Consider the following 20,161-nt stretch of genomic DNA (forward strand, 5'->3'; position numbering starts at 1 on the left):
GTTTAAAGCTTGGATTACATGTTTTGAATCCTAACTGTAAGTTTGCACTATCAATCAAAGAGATAAAAAATATGCAGTTAAATTTAACAAAAGTCAATATAGTTTTGCTGGTAACGTTTTAACCACAATTAATTAATGTTCGTGTTGTCTGTCCTCTGTTAGAACAAGTATACATGTAGACATATAAACTGGCAAAAATGAAGTGAAATAGCTCAAAATCCATTACCTTTCAAACACAACATTTCCTTGTGGGTTTTATTTGATGTAGCTCAGTTAGAAATGTCGAGGTTATACTTGACTGCAATCCTGTCTTCAAGGAGAGAGAGGAGATGGTTTGCATATTGCCCACACAGATGATGCTTGAAGATGCATATTCGCTGGCTGAGAGGCAATGCCTAGCACTGATCAAAAAAAAAAGTTTTCAAAAGAGCTCTCTATCTTTCGTGCTAATGGATTCCTTTCTTTGCAGGAGACGCTATCCCACCCCTTATTAATGCCATTATTAGAGGATCCGAAGATGGAGCTGAAAACATTCCTCCTGCCCCTGCGTTTAGGCCTGTTAACTGCATTTCACCAAAGTACTGAGGTAAATATTTTCACCCTAAGAGTTTTCCCTCCATCTGTTTCCTCTTTGCAGTCTAATTTTTTTTTTCCACGTTGTAGAAACTGTAACAAAAGCTGCCTGACCGTGCTTCTTAAGACATTTAAATATGCCCTTGAAGCAAGGTCAAGCCGATGATTACACTTTGGACGCGTTTGGTTCTTAAATGGCAATTGGACAGCACAAACCTAACCGTGCTTGAAGTTGTCTCCACAGTTGTAGGCAGGGTACAACACAAGCCACCAGGATGTTAAGCGTTGCTGTTGTGAGAGGAAAGTGTTTAAAGTCATTAATCAACGTGAATAGGTTATCAATCAACAGTCAGAAATACAGGCAGCATAATAAACTATTTTGCAAAAGGCCATTAGTTACCCATGGCCTGCTCTCTGTATCAGCTGAGGAGCAGTGGCATATATACATGTATATAATCTGGACTGTATAGGCTGTATATTTATATGTCAGCATGCAGTGAACATATTGAATAAAGTTGTCTGTAACAGATGCCAAAATTGATGATAGCTCAATAAATAAATTGACAGTAAACACGTTTTAATAACAGTAACTGCATGCCTCACATTTTTACATTTACTTAAATACCAAAATGATTATAAAAGAGTTTAACTTACTTATTGCTACTCATACAAGGCCATAAGTGCAATGCCAACAGTCAGACACTACACTTTGTCACTTTAACTGTGTTTTCCCCCTTAATGTAACATCTCCAAAATCATACAGCTGTTTATTCACAACATTTGGTTTCTTTTCACTTAAGAAATATAAATACTATTATATGGGTGTGCCATGACCTAGTTAAGACAAAGATGGATTCCAGGCAGAGGAAAAAAGGCTCAAGATGTCACAGGGTATTACATCCAGCACATTCTCTTCCTTCTTCTCAATCCTTTAAAAGGAGGAATCATAGTTTTATCATAGTCCGTGAGAGATGAGGAAATCAAGTGTAAGATCCCTTTTGGAACAAAGGAAACCCATATAGGCCATTGAGTCCTGTTTTAGGAAAATGGCTGCCGAGAGCGCTCGGCCCCCTCTCTCTGCTCTCTGTTGAAGGACTCCTGAGCCGTGCCTCTAATAGCAGACAGCTCCTCTGCTGCTGCGCTCTGATTGGCCCACCGAGCTGCCGCTGTTAACCAGCCAATTGCCCGAGCACTGCAAAACACCAGGCAATGTCAAGCAAAATCCACTTAAGTCGACAATATACACAAATATAATAAAAACGGCAAATGTTAAATGTTTAAAAAATTAAATATTATTAAAAGCTCCGCGGTTGTTTAACACTTAAACGACATCCAGCACAACGGTTGGCACTAGTTTGTTGGTGTTGATTAGCCCAACTGACAGAAAGAGATGCAACAAACCTCCGCGTTCCAACGGCTGTTAGCATTAGCATGAATGCTAAATTCAGGCTTTTTATCAACCGAGTTTCGTTTTACACTCACTCCTCTGTGAGACATTTCACATTAGCAGTCAACAACTAGCTCTACAGCAGCGGAGTTATTTGCTTTTCAAATATGGCTCGACATGTTTGAATTGGAAAACGACGACACGTATGTACACACACGAAAAACCACATTTTAATAGCCTTCAGTGACAGTTTAGAAGATATTGCCCCCTGTGTCTAGCTTGTGTTTGCCATTTGGGTAAATGCAATCCGCAGATTCCACACAAAATGATTTAGAGGTTTAGCGACACAAAGCTGTCACCAGGGTTATAGTAATATAATGTACACATACAAACGTTGCCGTTTCAGTCGTTTAAAATTATAGTAATTTATTATACGGCGATATCGTTAGTAAATATCCAGCAGATACAAATAAGTTTGTAGCGAAAGTGCGGCTAGCATCGGAGGTGGGCAAGCCTAGCGGTGTATTGTGGGAGAGACAGAAGCTACAGACCAGAGGCACACAATATGTGTTGGCTCTCGCCGAAAAGGAGGCAGTATTCTTCAAGCTAAATCATGTAATGTAAGCGGCGAAAGGAGAGCGATTCCGTCTTTTCATCAATTAAAGAAAAATCACTCGATCGGACGAACCATGTCCAAGCCAGGGGAGAGAAACAGATTGAACGAAGACCATGGCAGAAAGCAGAGTTCAAGTAAGCTTGTTCTTTTTTTCCTCTTTCTCCAGCCCTCCTAATGCCTGTTTTCCGTAACTGGGATCTACGCTATAGATCCCGTTTTCGCTCTCCCCTGGGTTCCCCCCGCCACCAAAGTCATGCATCTGTACCGTTTGGCTGTTTTAAAGTGTTGGGGGCTGGTAACGGGACCGTGTTTAGCGTTGCCTCACGATAGCTCTCCTCTCCTTGTCGCTGCCTGTCGTTTCAGGTTTGGCGAACGGCATGGACAGTCATCCCGTTTGCGGCTCGGCGGAGAAGCGGAGTCACCACTGGAGAAGTTACAAGTTGATCATCGACCCGGCGCTGAAGAAGGGACCACACAAACTGTATCGCTACGATGGACAGACTTTCAGTATGCCCGTAAGTGGACCGTGTGTGACGCGGCTACACGGCTACACGGCTACAATAGTAACCGAGTAGCCGACCTCCATGATAGGTTACAATGTGGCTGTGTTGTCGTGGCCGGCCACGGGCATGTCTCAGCATCTTACACGGCGTGGTGGAGGTGTTCATTTTAACCCACCACCGTGTGAAACTACTTTGCAACAAGTTCTGGCCGAGTGAAGTTGTGAATGGGATGGATAACAAGTGTTGTGTGTCCCCCTCTTCTCCTGCAGAACCCTGGGATTGCACCGGTGGAAATCGTCCGGGATCCGAGGATCGGTCGTCTCTGGACAAAGTACAAAGAGACGGATCTACCGGTGCCCAAATTTAAGGTATCTCCTCTGACAGGATGCCAGCTTTGTCCATGTGGAAAACGGGGGCTGTCAAAAGTTGCAGACACACCCCCTTCACTCATCTTCGGGATGTGGAGTGAAGTTATGATATCAGAGGGGCTGTTAAAACCCAAATAACATGCATTACTCTGATGCCAGAGGGCTGACTGGATTTGCATGTTAATCGCAAACACTCCGGCTCTGTTGTTCTTATCACAGCTGTCAGAAATGACCCCACACGCTGCAGCATTCACCCGACAGCACCTTTATAACGATATCCCTCTCATTCTCCCTCCAGATCGATGAGTGCTACATCGGCCCCGTGCCTCCAAAGGAGGTGACATTCGCCAGGCTCAATGACAATATCAGGGAAGGATTTCTCACCGACATGTGCAAGAAATTCGGGGAGATCGAGCAGGTCGAGATCTTGTACAACCCGAAGAACAAAAAGCACCTGGGAATAGCCAAAGTTGTTTTTGAGACGGTGAAAGCCGCCAAAGTGGCCGTGCAGTCGCTGCACAAGACGTCTGTTATGGGAAACTTCATCCACGTGGAGCTGGACCCGAAAGGTAAACAGTGATTCAGTCATTTGAGGAAAAGACGCGTAACCTACATTTACGCACGATCCGAGCCTGCTGCACGAGCCCAACGTGTCCTCGGAGTGAAACGTTGCCTTGTTTTGAGTTATTGGTAGGACAGCAGTCACGTGTGTACATTTACGTGCGTTGCTTGGTAACGTGGGATAATTGAATTTCATTGAATGTACGCCTGCTCCCACAAGCCCTGAGCTGAGGGTGCTGTGTACTCCCACTGTGCATAATTTCAGACCTGTAAACAAACACAAACGAATCTGTCAGAGTCCTCTCCCCTTTCGCACGGTCTCTGTTGAGTCGCATTTGAATGAAATCACTTAGATTTGAGTTAGTTTTTCACTTCCTAACACTGTTAACATTCAGTCTGCTGCTGTTGCTTGTGACTCATGCAGAACTGCAACTTTAATTCCTCTTGAGACAAGTATTTATTATTTGACTGGCAGTCTGTGTTTATTTAATCAGTGAAATAATTGCAGTTTATTACTGGCTACACATGTGCTATTCTCTTGGATTATTCCCACATTTTTTAAGTAAATAAAATGCTAATTCTTTATGAGAATTAAAATAAGTGTTGCATTTTGTGTATGATATGTCAGATCTATTAAGACATGTCTGAGCTACTATATTATAAAATCTACTGTATGTATTTTACATAACATCCCAGATTAGCTTTACAGTTTGCAGTTCATATATAGGCATTAAAACAAAATATATAGTTTGTGATGCTCCTACTGTAAATAATTGGGAAGTGTGTACTCAGAAATGAAACTGCTTATGTGTATCTACAAATGTTTACATTTTGCATAAACTGCCAGATTAGTTTTAATAAATCCTGCTGGCATTAAGCCTGCTTTATAGACTTGGCATCAGACCCACACGTGTTTATCGTTCTGCAGGTGAAAATCGCCTTCGGTACTTCCAGCTCCTGATGAATGGCACCTACACTCCGCAGACCCTGCCTGTCGGCGGAGAGGAGGCCAGAGAAGTTTCCCCTCGTATCCTGGCAGAAGCCTTGCTGGTAAAATCTCTTCTAACAATATGCAAAAAAATTTTTGTTCATGAGTTTATTATAAATCGTTCCCTTAACTATGGCAGTGGGAGCTAGATAGTGATATAGTTTAGTCCAGTCCCTGCTGGTTTTTCCCAAGGTCAGACTGCCGATTTCTGAATTGTAGTGTTACTTTGTAGAAATAATTTACCAATCTGAGCTGACATCCTTATCTGTGATCCGTGTTATCAGTGCAGCAGGTGGTGGAGTAGCGCAGAGGAAATGTTATCCAGACCCTCGCCTGTGGACTGAAATCACAAAGCCACTGAAATGTGCACTTTAGCCTCGTAGCACGAGATCCCCCAGGCGTTGTGCCTAGATACTCGATCCACTAGCTGCTGTTTTTAGGTGCAGGTGTACACTGTTGGTCATTTGGCGAAAATCATCCAACTACTTAAACGACTTAATTTATATACAGTAGCCTCCAAGTGACACCTGGAGACTTTTTTAATTTTTAGTTGTGATGGTAGAGGTTTCTGTGAATGTTTCCTGTGACACCTTGATTCATCCTGATCCTGTTTGTCTCCTCTAAGGCCTGCGAGCCCATCCGCAGGTTGTCGGAGAGCGGCGTGTCAGCTGTTGGAGGAACATTGCCACCCAGCAGCTCTACCACTCCACTGTCCCTGGAGACGGGCTACTCCAGCCTAAGGCAGGACACACCCCAGTCCCAGGGAACCCCTCATACCCCACGGCAGACTGGTACACCCTACTCTCAAGACTCCAATTTCTCCAGTCGGCAGTCCACGCCGGCGTACCAGTCCAGCCGTGCCGAGAGCTCCGGAGGTTACAAATCTCGCAGACACGAGAGTAAGTTCCAGGACGCGTACAACCGCAGACCGGAGAGGCCTCAGTACCGCAGCAACATGTACCGAAGTACGACGTCTGAACAAGCTCCCTTCAAACAGCACCAACTCACCCCACCTGAACCTCCACCTTCCACCCCTTCCTACACCTACACAGCGCCTCCCCCTGCTACGCCCAACTTCAAGTCCGCCTTCTCGCCCTACCAGGCTCCTTTGCCCCCCGCGTTCCCCCCGTCAGATCCTGCTTTCCATCACCCAGCCCAAAGGGAGGGTGAGTACCTCCGACCACCGCAGCCGCCTCTGGCAGCGGCCACTGACTTTTTACCCGTCAAGGAGAGACCAGAAACTCCTCCGATCCCAGAGCCCCCGCCGGAGCCCGTGCCCCATCCGACCACCCCTCCTCCCCAAACCCCAGAGCACTGCCCCTCACCTGGCTCCCCCACACTCGATCCAGAGCGCAATAGCCTGGATTCCCGCATTGAGATGCTCCTCAAGGGGAAAAGGACAAAACTGCTGCCGTTCCTGGAGGAGCGAGACTCGGACACTGAGGTGCGAATGGAGGGGAGTCCCATCTCCTCCTCGTCCTCTCAGCTATCCCCAATTCCCCCTTACACAAGTGGCTCCCAAGGCGGCCAGCAGAACTCCCGTCCCTCCAGCACGGGCTTGGAGGACATCAGTCCGACCCCACTGCCAGACTCGGAAGATGAAGAGCCGATACCCGGAACTGCCTCGCTGATCAAGAGAATCACTTCTCCTGTGCAGGAGAAGATGAGCAACAGTGACCTCAAAGATGGACATTTTCGAGGCCACACTCCCACTGATAAAATGGACACGGTAAGGCAGATTTGTTTTTTTGTATTTGCGTGAAACTTGTGTTTATATGTAAAAGAATTACGTGCATATTACAGTGTGTTAAGTGACAGCACCCCGGGGCTCCAAATGTCGCTAAAGCTCATGTTGATAGTCTTAATTAGATGATAGTAGCACGGTGCTGCTGTTTACTCACAGCTGTGACAGTTACACTGAGGACACAGGAAGTGAGGTCTAGTTTCAGTGCATGATGGTAGTAGTAAACTTTCCCTTTTGTTTCATTGTACCTTGTAAAGCAAACAGTCGTTGTATGAAGGCACCACAAAAAAGGTGTTTGCCTTTTCAATTGACTGCTGCCGTGTTCATTTTGATTCAAAGAGCAAATTTAAATGACTAATAAGCAGAGTTTGTACCCTGAAAAAGGCGTATTTGTTAGCAAAATAGTCTCAGAATCTGCGTATAATAAATGTTAACAATCCAGTTGACATAAGTTATGAATGAAAAGTTTTCAACATAACCCACAGCTTTACAAATACCTTCACATTCATATGAAGCTGATCTCCTTGTTTGAAGTCATAGTAACACCATCTGGCCTGTGTTGCTGTATTTCTACACTCGGCGCTGTGCTTTGAAAGGAGAAATAAGAGCCGCTCTGCTGTTGGGGAATTGAACACTCTTGTTTCCTCTTTCTAACACTCACCACACGCTTGCAAGGAGGAAAACACAATTTGGCAGTTAGCCCCATTCAGCACCACACTTCCTGGTTCTGCCGAGCCTGACAGTCAGGATTGGCCGCAGCGTCTCCTGTCTCGCATTTCAAGTTAACACAAAGCAAGCACTGCAAACAGGTCATTTGGATAACGACGCCACTCCCCTTGCTCAGTTTACTCTCCATAGTTTCACTCCTGCAGCACTTGTGACAGAAATCCTTTTATGATAATAAACAGCAGGGAGGAGGACTCAGAGCTGGTGTGTTTGACGGCACAAGTCTCATGCTCACATTTTGCGCTGTGGTTTTAAGAGCGAAGAGTTTGAAGCCTAAAGCAAACAGCTCTATTTGGAAACACGCTGACCAACGACATGGGTCAGCTGTGTTTGACTGTGCGAGTGTGAATACAAAACTTTGACCTCAGATCAGCACTGAGATCATCTGTTGCTCTTATTTTGAATGATTCACTGACTATTAAAAGTACGCTTTTTGGTACTGACGACAATGTGTCCACAGCACATGGTACTGCAGATTGTTATTGAGTGGAGATATTGTTTACTTATTCCTTGCTCAGATATTTCCTGGTTTAAACTTACAAAATGTCAGACTATGCCCATAATTAATGCCAGTGTTGTAGTGCTCAAGATCACTCCTGGTCCCAAGACCAAGACTGCTTTTTAATATCTCTGTCGCGTCTTAGACTTGACCTCATTTTTCTCAGTCTTGCCTCAGTCTCGGACAGAGGACACAGGATTTTATTTTAAGAATGCTTGTAAGACCACAACTGCGGGGGAATCACTGAATTGCTTGTGCAAAAAAGTGTTGAATACGAGGTTCCCGCAGATCCTTAACAAGTTCTAAAAGGTATTGAATTCAGTAATCTTAAGATAAGGCTTCAGAAAATGGCAATCCTTTGAATTGTTATTTTTAAATAACAATTTATTGAATGCCTTTCGCATTAACATCACACAGATCTGGATAGCAGAATCAACATCACGCATATATTTTCCCAGCTGGGATGCTCAGAGCAGAAACTGTCCTCTCGACAAAGGGAAGTGCAAATTCCATGAAAATCGACTATCTAATTATCTGATTTTGCGGCATGGCATGAGAGGTTCTTTCAAACTTGGCACGATGGGAATCAAGGCAGTGGAATCCCACATGCAGAATGAGACTTCCCAACAAACGTCAGGTATTTCCCAGGTCTGTTCGACTCTCATCTTTGCCTCGAGACAAAAAAATCATGTTTTATGTTTCAGTAACCCTAACCTTAAGTAACTGATGTCGGCTCATCAGTGAAAAAATGGTCTTAATTTTCATTCTGATCGGCTTTAAAATAGTCTTCAAAACTTGCCTGAAGCTGTATGAACCCTGGAATGAAGATGGTTAAGTTGATTTCTGCTCCTTAGTGTTTGTATTTGTTTGCTCATAAAAAACAAAGGAATAATCCAATATACAAAATCTCTCTGCAATGCATTTGAATTATTTTATCAAGATATTTCTCATGCTTCACTTATACATATGCAAATACAGTAAAGCAATAAAAGAGATGAACAAAGAGGGATTTTATTTATTTTTTATGGATGAACTTTAATGGGAATGAGGATCTTTGAGATCAATTTCAGAAGTTCTTATGGTTTGCATGTTCCCTGTACACAGAAGTGGGAAAAGCACTGGTCTTGTCTTGGTCTTGATACACTGGTCTTGGTCATGACTTGGTCTCAGTTAAGGTGGTCTTGGCTACAACACTTGTTAAAGCTAAAGGGGCAGGTTGGCAATCCTACCTCAAGGTCCGCTTACTAGCTTTGTCCTTAGCTTTTCGACCTCATCCCAAGGTCTTCATGAGATGATGGTGATTGCTCAGTTGTCATGGAGATGAAAAGAGCAAATTATTGTACTTGTGTATCTTGTGAAAAATGGATGTTGACCTTCCCTGTCCCCTTTACGCGCAGGGTCAACAGTCGTCAGGAGAAGACATGGAAATCTCTGACGACGAGATGCCCGGGACTCCGATCACCAGCGGCGACTGTGGCAAGGGCATCGTCATAAACTCTGCTGTGTCCCCGATGCAGACCATTACCATCCCTCCTCCCGGCTTCCCCCCTCTCCCGCACCAGGCCGGCTTCCCGATTTCGCATCACCACCTGGCCGCTCACTCTGCCGTCACGGGACACCCCCACCTGGCCGGTCACCCTGCAGTGCCTCACCATATGCTGCCACCCATGGGTCCCTACCCTCATAGCATGGTGCCGCTGGTGCAAATGGAGCTGATGAACTGCTTGCGGTGGGAACAGTGGAGCTCTGTTCCCATGTCCTTCCAGATGCAGCAGCAGATGCTGAGTCGCTACGCTCAGACCAGAGGGCCCTATCCTTATCCACATTTTATGGATGGTGGTGCGTCTGGGCCATTCGGGGGACCCTATGCGCCTCTGTCTATGGGTGCTACGCCCGCTGGTGGCGCAGCAGCACCCGGACAACAATGGCAGCATCCCAGTATACCAAAGTTCAACCCTACTGTTCCTCCTCCTGGATATGAGACGAAAAAGGAGGATCCCCACAAGGCCACTGTTGAGGGTGTGCTGCTGGTCATTGTCAAGGAGCTGAAGGCCATCATGAAGAGGGACCTGAACCGCAAAATGGTGGAGGTGGTGGCTTTTAGAGCCTTTGATGACTGGTGGGAGAAGAAGGAGCGCTCAGCAAAGGTAAGTCAAAATATCACAGATAGATTTTTCTGGTTTTAAAGGCTGAATTACAGTAAAGTGATGTAATTTTCTGAACTTACCAGACTGTTGAAGCTGGTCTATTATTTGCTTTTACCCACTTAATCATTATCTACACATTACTGATGTTTTTAAAAAAAAATATAATTGTGTATACATTTTCTGAAAAGCATATTGATATCGAGGTATTTGGTAAAAAATATTGTGATATTTGATTTTCTCTGTATTGCCCAACTTTAATTCTCCAGATATGCACAATATTTGTGGGGAAAAATATACTCGTTCAAACCTCCTGTTAAATAAATTGGCAAAACAGTCTAATAGAGTCAATATTATATGATATAATTACATAGAAGCCATCAATTGAAGCTCAAATGGTTCATGATAAACTCAATTCATCAATCAAAGCATGTTTTATTTTGCAGATTATTAAAAAAAGAGTCATTAAAACGACCTCTCTATGAAGCGCATGCTTTTTTTTCCTAACCAATCCGACATCCGCAAAGAATCTTACATCAGTCATAAATATAATATTTTAAGAAATACCTTAAAAACATCAGCTGATAATTCTGGAAAAAATGTTGGCAAAAAGGTGATGTTGTAAACAGATGGTGGCTGTGTTGCTGTGATTAAATAGTGCTGAAGATTACCCAATTAATCATGTAAATTAAACAGCAATTTGGATGATCAATTGATTGTTGGAATCATTTATCAAAATAAAATGCCAAATATTCACTGGTGCCACATTCTCAGTTGGGAGACTCTGTTGCTTTTCTCTGTTTTATATCTTTGTATCTGAATTGACCACCTTTGGGTTTTGGACTGTTGATCAGTCAAAACAAGTAAGTTAACAGTGTCTCCTTTAGAATCAGCTGGGAAAATAATCAACTTATTATAAAATAATCTTAAGTTGCATTTATATCTGAAGCAATGTGTGGTTCATGGAAATTGATCTGTCGACTGAATCCAGTCACAAAAATGTATAAAATTATATATAAAATTATATTCTTCAGTTAAATTACAAGGTTTATACAGTAACTATTCTTTTTCTCCCCAGGCGTCTTTGACTCCAGTGAAGGGTGCGGAGGGAAAGGAAGAAGAAAGACCCAAACCCAAAGAGACAATGGGTTCAAGTCTGCTGGAGAACTGGAACAAAGGCGAGGGACTGGGCTACGAGGGAATGGGCCTGGGAATCGGTCTGCGAGGAGCCATCCGCCTGCCCTCCTTCAAGGTACGCCTTGAAATGTGCCTTTTAGTACACATGGACAAGGAGGAAGTTTGTTTTTTCTTCGACAACTTGCACCGCCTGTTGGTGTTAAATTGTTGTTTGTTGTGTTCAGGTCAAACGAAAGCCTGAGGCTGCAGCTGCAGGGGACAACAAACGAGCGCGACCATCCACTCCAGTGGATGACGACCTGGAGGATGAAGGTAACTCTCTCTTTGGTCGACACATCAACACTTGCTATCCTCTCTTCTTCTTCCTGGTGTCATGAAATTGTCGGTAGCTAATTTATCTCGTGGTTTATTCCTGTCAGACCGGGATCGAGACCCAGCCGAGCTCCCGTCGGACGATTCCAAAATGGATGCCGACAGTGCATCTGCAAAGCGACGGCACTCCCGGCCACTTGAACTGGACAGCGAGGGCGAGGAGGAGGTGGACACGTCAGAAAAGGAAGAGGAGTCGTTGTCTGACAGGGAGGAGCCTGATGAGACAGAGGCTGCAGATAGGCTGTCATCAGGCAAAGTAAGCCGTCCCAAAAATCTGTTGGATTGTTTACATAGTGTTTTGTACACATTTTTATGATCTCATATTATTTCTTAGGAGAGTGGCGATGAGGAGGGTGATGATGAAGACTCATCCAGCGAGAGCGCTTCCTCAGATTCATCTGATGACGGTACTTTAAATATTTAAATATAAAAACGCAACAGTTGGTTGTTTCTTTCTGTCTGTTTCCTGTAGTTCATCATTTTTCCCCCATGTCTTGCAGAAGCTGAGAGTTCATCTTCCTCCAAGAGCAGCTCAGACTCTTCAGCAGCAAGTTCAGACTCCTCAGAGTACGAGATGAGCTCGGAAGAGGAAGGGGATGAGGAGGAAGAAAAGGAAGAGGATGCAATGGCACAAGATGTGGAGGCCGAAGGCAAAGTGGCCATGACCACCTCGTCCTCTTCATCCTCTTCATCTTCGTCTTCGGATGAAGAGGATGCACAGGCAGAGACCGTGGCACCGAGCCCACCTGCGCGACCGGTCCCAGAGGACAAGGAGGAGCAGAGGAGCAGAGAGGAGCCGAGCAGCAAGCTCAAACGCAGACCTCCAAGTCCTGAGGAGGAGGTGATGGAGCATCCGAAGCCGCCATCACCCAAAGGCCTCCCACGTGAGTGTCTGCTGTTACTCAGCTCAAACATGTCAACAAAGGTATTTATGATTTTGCAGTATGTCAGATATTAAATTATTTTCTTGTCTTGCAGTCAAAGAGCGAGACATCAGCGTAGACGGCAGCGTTCCTGTAGTGAAGTCCGAACCTCAGGAGCATGTAGCGAACCTTCGGCCACCCACTCCCACAGGTGCCCTGCCCGACAGCGACCAGGACACAAAAGCCAAAGGTAAAGCAGAGCCTGAGGAAGTACCCTGCACCCCCGGGCGATTAATCCCACCCCACGTAGATGCAAACACACCTGTCCCCAAATCTGCCTCTGCATCTTTAATGCACCTCCCCCTCCCTCCTCACCCGGCAGTAGAAGGTCGTTCCCTCCTTCATCCACCCCCTGGTCCCCTGCCTGAGCTCCCCCAGCGGCCCCGGCTCCCCACAGATGAGGATATCCCCCGCACGCCAGGCAGGGACCTGATGGAGCGTGCCCGAAGTCTGGGCAAGTCCCAGAGCACGGACACTGTTCCCATCACACCTGGTAGTGATGCCCCGCTGACGGGCAGCAGCCTGTTGCTCAGCTCCCCTCACATCCCCGGTAGTCCCTTCTCCTACCCTTCACAGTCCCCTGTCCTTAGCGCTGGAGTCCCCCGCACTCCAGGAAGAGACTTAACCTTCACCCCTGTCTTCCCTGACCCCGCAGCACTGACGCTTAATAGGAAAATATCCTCTGAGAGCCTGGACGATAGACCTGTTTTTAAGGAGCCGCCCATCAGCGCTCTGCCTAACCAGGCTCTGTCAGCTGGCGCAGAGCATTCAGCCAGTGTCCCTGAAGATCTTCCCACTTGTCTCACTGTCGACGTCCCTGTGCCATCAGATACTGCAGCGTCAAAGAGGAAACCTGGACGACCCAAAGTCAAAAAGACGCCAGCTGTCTCTGCAGCTGACGAGTCTTTGGAGCTATCCTCTGAGTCCATCCCTCCTCCTCACCAAACACATCTCGGCGATGTATCCACGGAAACGATATCCGCCAAGTCCCCCGACCACCCGAGCCTGGACTTCCGGGAAGGAGAGGTGAAGCCCCAGACGGTCCTGCCCACTGAGGACGGCTTCCTGCCCTATGAAGAAGAGCCACCTGTGGTCGTGAAGCCTCCGCGGAGGGCGCGGCGAGGCTGGGAAGAGCTGCTGCTGGGCAGCCTGTCCCCTGTCACCTCGCCTCCCCGACCGTACTTCACCCCACGCTCAGAGTTTGAGGAGATGACCATCCTGTATGACATCTGGAACGAAGGCATAGATGACGAAGACATACGGCTTCTGCAGATCACGTATGATAAGATGCTCCAGCAGGATAATGGCAATGACTGGCTCAACGACACGCTCTGGGTCAACCATCCTCATATCCTTTACTGCTTAACGTCTGTGGTTTCACACCAAATGTTGCATACTATAATAATAATCTTAATGTGTGTTTGTGATGTTCAAAAGTTACTAAGTGCTCCACAAATCATTTTAAATGATCAGCCCAGTTAAATAACTCTAAAAAATGTTAAGTGTATTACTTTCTTTTTTAATAGTTGTTTTGTAGTGTGTGTGTGTGTGTGTGTGTGTGTCACATAGCAGCCCCCTCCGGTGGTGAAAATGAGGAACTGTTTTGTCTGCTATTTAGTATCTGATGAACTTAGAGGTGTTATGGCATCTCAGCTGTGCTCCAAGGCCTCATTTTTTCAGTTTCCTCCTTGACTTCCCTGCACCTACCAACATCCCTGGAGTAAAGAAAAAGAGACGAGACGACGGCATGAGGGACCACATAACCGGCTGTGCGCGTAGCGAGGGGTACTACAAGATCGACAAGAAGGACAAGATAAAGTACCTTCAGAGCACAAAGCTGCAGTCAGAGGAGCCGCCGGTCGACACACAGGTGAGCGTGATGCTCAAATTCTGCAAAAAGTGCACGTAAAACATCATAGGTGTGATATATATATGTCAACCTGCTGTGGGTGAACACATCTAACTCTACCATCTCCCTGCAGGGTATGAGTATTCCTGCACAGGTCCACGCCTCTACCCGGGCTGGCTCGGAGCGGCGGTCGGAGCAGAGACGTTTACTATCCTCGTTCGCATGTGACAGTGACCTGCTGAAATTTAACCAGCTGAAGGTAAACGAACTGAACTTTGCTCCGGTGGCCAGTATTATTCACCCTGCAATGAATAAAAAGAGGATTAAGCAAGAAGATAGTTGTACCTTTTGAAAGGAGGTTTGCCACTTGAATGTACCTACACTGTCTTTTTTTAATGAAGTATTGTAATGGAATACTTCACCCCCCAAGTGATCATTTGTATATTAATTAGACACCCTGAGTTACATTAAATCACTGAAGAAATGCCTCCACAGTGAACGAAGAATCCAAAAATGGAGACAAGTCTTGATGAACTGGAGTAAAAGAGGGCCGTGTTTGTCAAACATCTGTTTCCAAACTCTCACACAACTCATGCAGTATAATCCAAGTCTCATTTATCCAGTCGTATGCTCAGTACATCACATGCCTTTCTGACAGGAAACTTAATTTAAAGTGAAACTTATCAATGCTCTCTTCAAAGCCAGACTCCATTGACAAAAACAGCAATTTTACCATGCTGAACAAGGAAGCTGCTGGTCTACCATTGCCTTGACCAGTTAGTTATGAGTTTGTGTTATTGTGTAACTTGAATCTGGACTAACCTTTTAAAACACCAAAGTTACACAATAACACAGACAAAGTAACAAATTGAGGCAGCTATAGACCAGCAGCTCCAGTGTTCAGCAAGGTTAAAATTACTGGTTTTGTCAATGGAGTCTGGCTTTGAAGTGAGCATAGTTACGTTTCACGTTCAATTCAGTTTCCCATTAGAAAGTCTGTCTGTTTGTGATGTACTGAGCGTACAACTGTATTTATGAGACTTGGATTATCATGCATGAGTTGTGTGAGAGTTTGTAAAAGGATTTTTGATGAATTGTCTTCGTTTTTGAATTCTACATTTTCTTAAAACATTCCCAGTTACAAGGTGTGAGTAAAAGACATACAAACGCTCATTTGGAGGGTGAAGTATTCCTTTAATATCAACTTTCCAGATACTTAGAAGTGACACTTTGTTTGCCTGTACTCTTTCAGTTCCGTAAGAAGAAGATCAGATTCTGCAAGTCGCACATCCACGACTGGGGTCTTTTCGCCATGGAGCCCATCGCTGCAGATGAAATGGTGATCGAGTATGTGGGACAAAACATCAGACAGGTGAGAGGCAGTTGTTTCTTTTGAACTGGGTTGTCTGTGCGTACATAAAGGAAGATGACATTTTTACAAATGAGTCAATCTACTTGCATTCAACTGGCTCGCAAAGTTTGTTAATAGCCATAAATATAGATGTGTATTTCACATTTTCCTTTTCAGGAAAACCAAGACTGATTGATAATGAAGAAATATTTGATGAGAATAATTGCATTCAAGATGGATTATACCGTGTTTATATGTAGACTTTAGGGGTTGCATTGAAACATGTTGGTCGGACTGCTGTAACAGCATGTGTCAGAGGGTTACAACCAAGTAGATTCATAGATTAGTTGTCAACTATTAAATTAATCACCAAGTAATTTAATAATCAATTGGTTTGACTCATTTTTAAGAAAGAAAAAAAGTCAAAAGCTGGAGTCAGAAACTTTTGACTTGACCTGGTTTCTGTACTCTTCTATGAGAGGGTTGTGGACAAAACCAGACATTTGAGGACGTTATCTTAGTCTTTGGGAAACACTGATCAACATTTTTCACCATTTTCTGACATTTTACAGATCAAATAACTAATCAGTTAATCAAGAAAATAATCAACAGGTTAATCAAGCATGAAAATAGTTGTTGACTGATAGCGAGATGGGGTGTTTGGTTAATGAGCGAGGGGGTTAAAGTAGAGACCCAGTGGATTTTTGTGTCATAAAAAGCCACTACTTTCATCTCAAAGCTGTCAGACCCTCTAATAAGTGACAACTCTCCATTGACAGGTGATTGCGGACATGCGAGAGAAGCGATACGAAGAGGAGGGCATCGGCAGCAGCTACATGTTCCGCGTCGACCACGACACCATCATAGACGCCACCAAGTGTGGCAACTTTGCCCGCTTCATCAACCACAGCTGCAATGTAAGGCAACACCTTCATGATGTGAAAGCTTAAGCAGCACATATACGAAACAGCAACACAAGATTAAAAGCAACATATTTTTCTTTCAGCCCAACTGTTATGCGAAGGTGATCACGGTGGAGTCTCAGAAGAAGATCGTGATCTACTCCAGACAGCCCATCAACGTCAACGAGGAGATCACGTACGACTACAAGTTCCCCATCGAGGACGAGAAGATCCCCTGTTTGTGTGGGGCAGAGAACTGCAGGGGAACTCTGAATTAACGTCCATGTGAGGTCAGTCTTCTCCAGGGTGTGAAACGTGCTGTCCTGGAATTCAAGTTCCCCAGACACGCACACGTTGAGACTCCGGACGAGGAGGAACTGAAGAGGGACGATTTTATTTTGGAGCGAGAAGAAACCCTGCACGTCGTCCGTACGGCCCCCTTTCACATATTTAACTCTAGATTGTTTACGATTTATGGTGCTCTTGAAATTTAAAAAAAAAGGCATAATTTTTTTTATGTCGGCCAGTGACCCAGAACTTAAACACTTGACTCGTTGGTGCAGCATTTCCTCCTCTCAACGTCGGACAGTATTTCAGCATGGCTCCTCCCACGTCGAGTCTCGCTTTGTACAGTTTTACACTTTTTTTTTTCCTCACCTTTGTCTCATAAGCTTTACGTACACCACACATGGTACAAAAAAAACAACAACACAGAATCACATGATCAGCTGCTTACTAACACTGATGAGACGCACAAGCCCGCCAGATAAAAAAAAAAAAAGAACGCCTCTCTGGCACCTGAGCAGATGGGATGACTGCGGAGTGTCGTGGCCCGCCAACCGGACTGCAATCCTGCTTTCTCGCTCCTACCTCCTCTGCACTTGGAAGTAACTCAAACTGATGAAAAAATTAAAAAATTCAAGCAACAAAAATGGTTAAATCCTGCCACAAAATCTAGAATATTTGGATATCACGCCTGCTTTCACCAGCCAGCGACAGATCATGCTGCTTCCTATTAGTTTATGCAACAACAAAAAACAAAGAGAAGTTAAAGATGACTAAATTTGTATTAATGATATTCCAGTGTTTCTCAGTTTTGTTTCGGTGGTTCCCTTGCTTGTTTCTTCAAAGACACTATATTTGTGTGTGAATGTGTGAGAGAATCCAACATATCTTAGTGTGTGTGTGTGTGTGTGTGTGTGTGTGTGTGTGTGTGTGTGTGTGTGAGAATGTGAGTGCACTGCCCCCTGTAGGCCGTAGCATAGAAGGCTGCCCAATCATGCACAGCAAGAAAAATCCAACCAGTTCCCTGTCTGTATCCACTGGGCAGCATTTGACTTGTCAAACTAAGTTTTCAGCTGATTAAGAGATAATTATTTCTCATTTTTAAGTGCCATATGAATGTGTAACTGTGTTTGTTTCACCTGAGCAGGCAGGTGACGGACATAAGAGTTGGTTTTTTCGCCTGTTGACATGCATGTGCAAAGAATTGCTGCCGATTTTGGGTGGTTGATGAAGATGTTTGGGTTCGCTTCATCACGTTTGTGTCGTCTTCAACTACAACACTCAATAACTCTACCAGTGTTCGATGTTTCCTGCGAAACAGAAGTGTTTCTACAACCCAGCAGACCTCTCTGCGAGGGTTGTTCTTTCTTTATAAACTCATTAAGATGAAAACATATTTGTGAATGCACTCGAGGCTTGCACTTCCGCTTTACGCCCCCTCTTAGCCAATCATCACCCCCCCCCCCCCCCCCCCAATTAAGACCAAGTCAGTCATTGCTTTTCATTCAGTTGGATTATGGAGAGTTTCTTTTTTTCACCAGTGATGTTTATATTGTATATGATGATTACTTGTACAGAAGATCTAAAGCTTTTTTATCGTCACAGGGGTAACACTTTTAAGATGCATCTTTCTCTTTCTCTCTCTTTTTTTTTAAAAAACAAAAGACTGAGTATTTAAAATATTTTCAGGGATCTGTAAAAGGAATCTGAGGGTTTAAAGGTTGTTTATTTAAAAGAAAAAAGGTCCACTGTGTACAGGAAAAGTCACCACCTCCCTTTGGAAAGATTGTTTCTTGTAGAAACGTCTTCATTTTCTGCCCATTTTGCTTTGTAATCCTAAAAATGTGTAAATACTGTAACTGTGAATATTATATAAATATATATAAATATATATATATTTTTGTTCCCTGGGATTTGCTACACGAACACAGCTCAGAGATGTAACATATGAGGTGAGCGATGAGCTGGTAGCAGGAAATTCAGCTTGTGTCAAGCTTTGTTTTTTGTTTTTTTTTTTGTTTTGTTTTTTTTATTTTCTGTTGTAAATTCTATGAAAAGTTGTTTGCGGTGTGGAGAAAATAAACGGTGCAGAATCGGCATGGGAAAAGGGATTGAAGCATCAGCCTGTTTCTCATGTCTATTTATTACACAACAAATGTATGAAAAAGGAAAACATGGAAATAAAGCAATTTTGCATACATCCATAAACAGTGGTTGTTTATTCATCAGGTGCGGAGCAAACAATGCCGGAGATACTTTAAGTCGATTAATTTATCGCTGGATGATCATCTGAAGTAAACCCACACAGTGATGATGACTTTTCATGAATGGAAACAGTGGGCAGCAGCTGACCAAACAATGAGCCTGTGTCAGGCTGCTTTGAGCGAGGACCTCGTCATGTGATTCACTGTCAACAAAACACACACACACACACAGCCAGTATGTTTCACACAGCCAGTAACTCCAAATGCTTGAGTCAATGTTTCAACCTGTATACTGAAATAATGGCGTCTCTGGCTGGTAATATTACATCAGACCCCTCCTTCTATTGCCATCACACAGAAGATTTAGAGTCCCACTGGCTCGACTGAGCAGATCTAGAAACTCTATAGTTCTTCAGTGTGTTGTCTACTAAATCAGAGTTTGGGTTTTGAGTAGGCCTCAGTGTATCTGTATCGAACACTGAATGCAAAAGGGAGCAATAAATTGTTTCCACCATACCCACTTTGCATAATGTCCGGTGTGATTCATAGGTGTATATTCTGGGGGAAACGCAGGGGACACGTCCCCCTCAATATTTAGAACATGAACATTGGTTCCTCCCAGAAATATATTTAAGACACTTACACCATAACTTGATGCAGAAAAGGCAGAAATTGGTGCATAAATATTCACCAGGATGTAGGGAATTAAGTGTCTGATATGAAACCTAAGCCCTAGCATTTGTAGCATGTATATATTTATGTGTATTCATGTAAAACAATGTACGTCTTGGGACACAAGACAAATTTCTGAAAAAAAATCTCATGACAAAGTGAAATGAAAATGAAAAGGTAAGCAGTACATATTTGATTTGGTTTTTTTTTTAATATATGTATAATGGAGGGTTTTCATGTGTAATGTGATTCAGAAATGAGAAACTATGTGGAAGGATTGATTGAGTTTTGTTACCAAGAACACTTGACTTATTTTTGGCAAGTCTTAATTCTGTCAGAACAAGTCTCAGGTCAATA

The 20,161-nt window shown here is 44.1% G+C and overlaps 1 protein-coding gene across 2 annotated transcripts; it reads left to right on the top strand.

Moving 5' to 3' along the window:
- Positions 1 to 470: 470 nt before the first annotated feature.
- setd1ba (SET domain containing 1B, histone lysine methyltransferase a) lies at positions 471 to 18,771 on the top strand. 2 transcript variants are annotated; one of them, XM_050053007.1, is made up of 18 exons: positions 471 to 586; positions 2,940 to 3,091; positions 3,349 to 3,447; positions 3,746 to 4,016; positions 4,937 to 5,058; positions 5,622 to 6,725; positions 9,363 to 10,112; positions 11,188 to 11,361; positions 11,471 to 11,558; positions 11,666 to 11,874; positions 11,953 to 12,025; positions 12,119 to 12,502; positions 12,597 to 13,888; positions 14,244 to 14,411; positions 14,524 to 14,649; positions 15,643 to 15,762; positions 16,521 to 16,658; positions 16,748 to 18,771. In XM_050053007.1, the coding sequence occupies exons 2-18, from the start codon at positions 2,954 to 2,956 to the stop codon at positions 16,919 to 16,921; spliced, it is 5,430 nt and encodes a 1,809-aa protein (XP_049908964.1). In that variant the 5' UTR covers positions 471 to 586; positions 2,940 to 2,953; the 3' UTR covers positions 16,922 to 18,771. The 2 variants fall into 2 exon arrangements, with proteins under 2 accessions (XP_049908964.1, XP_049908963.1); XM_050053006.1 differs by lacking the exon at positions 471 to 586 and adding an exon at positions 2,449 to 2,710.
- Positions 18,772 to 20,161: the final 1,390 nt, after the last annotated feature.

The sequence above is a fragment of the Epinephelus moara genome, chromosome 9, assembly GCF_006386435.1.
Source record: "Epinephelus moara isolate mb chromosome 9, YSFRI_EMoa_1.0, whole genome shotgun sequence".
Taxonomy (NCBI): domain Eukaryota; kingdom Metazoa; phylum Chordata; class Actinopteri; order Perciformes; family Serranidae; genus Epinephelus; species Epinephelus moara.